This window comes from Balaenoptera ricei, chromosome X (assembly GCF_028023285.1).
Source record: "Balaenoptera ricei isolate mBalRic1 chromosome X, mBalRic1.hap2, whole genome shotgun sequence".
Lineage (NCBI taxonomy): Eukaryota > Metazoa > Chordata > Mammalia > Artiodactyla > Balaenopteridae > Balaenoptera > Balaenoptera ricei.
This window is the reverse complement of record NC_082660.1, coordinates 118,256,871-118,258,999: the sequence shown is the minus strand read 5'-3', so window position 1 is coordinate 118,258,999 and position 2,129 is coordinate 118,256,871. Positions and strand designations below refer to the sequence as shown.

The following is a 2,129-nucleotide window of genomic DNA, read 5'->3' as shown; positions in this document are numbered from 1 at the left end:
TTGAGAGAGGGCACGTAAAGTGTTTAGCCAAGTGCTTGATACATAATAGGTGTTGAGTCCGGGAGCTCTCACTGGCATAGTTTGCTAAACATTCTGGAGTCAGCCTGCAGGAGACATGACCGTGGCCATGACATGACCATTGTGCAGAGCACTGGGGCATCCTTGACAAAATGTTGCTCTCCCCTCAACCGCCCCCCATTACAGTTCTCACCCTTCATTCATTCCTATCAACTCTTCTCACTGGGGACTTGAATATTGTCTTCTGCATCAGCTAAATCTTTCACAAGATGGTACCCACTGAGGCAACTTTCTTCACTGGAGATGAACGTTCAACGTGTCTTTTACCAAGTTCATTTTCCCCTGCTGCTCTAACGTTGTAGCTTTCTGCATTCTCATGCCTTTTGGCGAAATGTGGATTTTGAAAATATGTACATAAAAAAGTAAGTCCTTTTCCAGGTTTTGCTCTCAAGCCCAGTTAAGTCTAGTCTGGCTCGCTCTGATTAAAAGTTAATTTTCATTTAGTCTGTGACATGTATGATTCCTCTAAACTAAGTTTCTCTTTTCCTGGGTTGTTCTTCTAAAACATTCCCCTTCAAGCCCATTTGAGTGACAAAGAAATCCTTTTCCTGGGAGCCACTTTGGCCTCAAGGCTAGCTTCCTCCAAATCCTTTGTGTTGCTCTGAGATATAATTTTCAGCTTTTGTATTTTATTATTCAAAACTGGAACTCCCACGGAGACCAGTCAGGAGGTCAGCAATGGGTGTGCTCCTCTCTTGCAAAGACCCCAGAGTAGGCAAACAAGTGGGAGGCTGTGGACCAGGCAAGGCCATTCTTGGTTTAGTTATTATCATTATTAAAACCACCTAGGGCTTTTGTGTCAGCTGGAGGTCACTTCTCAACACTTTTCCCCAGTCCTTCAGTTTTTTTTTTTAATATAAATTTACTTATTTTATTTATTTATTTATGGCTGCATTGGGTCTTTGTTGCTGCATGCGGGCTTTCTCTAGTTGCAGTGTGCGGGCTTCTCATTGCAGTGGCTTCTCTTGTTGCGGAGCACGGGCTCTAGGCGTGTGGGCTTCAGTAGTTGCGGCACGGGGGCTCAGTAGTTGTGGCTCGCGGGCTCTGGAGTGCAGGCTCAGTAGTTGTGGTGCACGGGCTTAGTTGCTCCGTGGCATGTGGGATCTTCCCGGACCAGGGCTCGAACCCGTGTCCCCTGCATTGGCAGGAGGATTCTTAACCACTGCGCCACCAGGGAAGTCCCAGTCCTTCAGTTCTTTTTTTTAAGTTTTCAAATGTACTTTATTTCTGCAATCACGCCATATGTTAATGGGTACATAATGCTTTTTACTTGGCATCAATTATGAGTTGATTTTGAAACAATTCAGTATTAAACCAGCTGGGATGATTACTGTTCTCTCCATTCCTTTGGGGTGACTTTGCAAACAGGGGACAGCTTCCATTCTATCCCAATTTGTGTTGCTGTATATGCCCATACAGCAACACGGAAAGTGGCTCCACTGGCTAATACAGCATTACCATATTTGTCATGGAAATCAGGTGCCCGCTTCGGGTGGTTCTGCCTTGCCATTGTTTGCTGAATGCTTCGAACTCCGAGACGACTTAGTGCGTTTTTGGCCAAGGGAAGCATCGTGAAGCTAAAGACAGAACGGCGGCAACTCCAGTCCTTCAGTTTTGACTTCACCTTCCAAGTCGGTAGAAGCCCGGAAGGCTTATTTTCAAGTTTCTTTCTTACCCACTGCTCTAAGAAAGTTTGCTCCTTATGAAAGTCCTTCTTTTGCTTTTCAGACTCAGCCACTAGCTGGAGGGCCATCTTCGGTAGTGCATTTTTGCCCACACAAAGTGGGGTCCCTCCTCAGCTCTTTTAGTAGCTGGCGTAGCTTAGATCACAGCAAGTGCCTGCTGGGACGGGCCTTCAGCGTCATCTAATGCAGGCCCTCGGTTTATCCAGGTCAGCAGCTAAATCTCAGAGACGTCAAGAGACTAGCCCAGGGTCACACAGTGAGCTGGCGGCAGAACTGAGACTCAAACATTGTTTTCTTGGGCTCCGGCTTGGTGCTCTTTTTACTTGGCCACGGTGAACGGGTGTTGGTGGCCCAGCTCTGGCTCAT

The 2,129-nt window shown here is 46.7% G+C and overlaps 1 protein-coding gene across 1 annotated transcript; it reads right to left on the bottom strand.

Moving 5' to 3' along the window:
• Positions 1-1,355: 1,355 nt before the first annotated feature.
• On the bottom strand, positions 1,356-1,677 carry LOC132357600 (cytochrome c oxidase subunit 7B, mitochondrial-like). The gene has a single exon (XM_059911202.1). It carries the CDS (start codon positions 1,646-1,648, stop codon positions 1,406-1,408), a length of 243 nt encoding a protein of 80 aa, XP_059767185.1. The 5' UTR covers positions 1,649-1,677; the 3' UTR covers positions 1,356-1,405.
• Positions 1,678-2,129: the final 452 nt, after the last annotated feature.

What these genes read in the sequence shown, in the direction of transcription:
- LOC132357600 (XM_059911202.1), bottom strand. Translation starts at nt 1,648, where the DNA reads ATGCTTCCCTTGGCCAAAAACGCACTAAGTCGTCTCGGAGTTCGAAGC.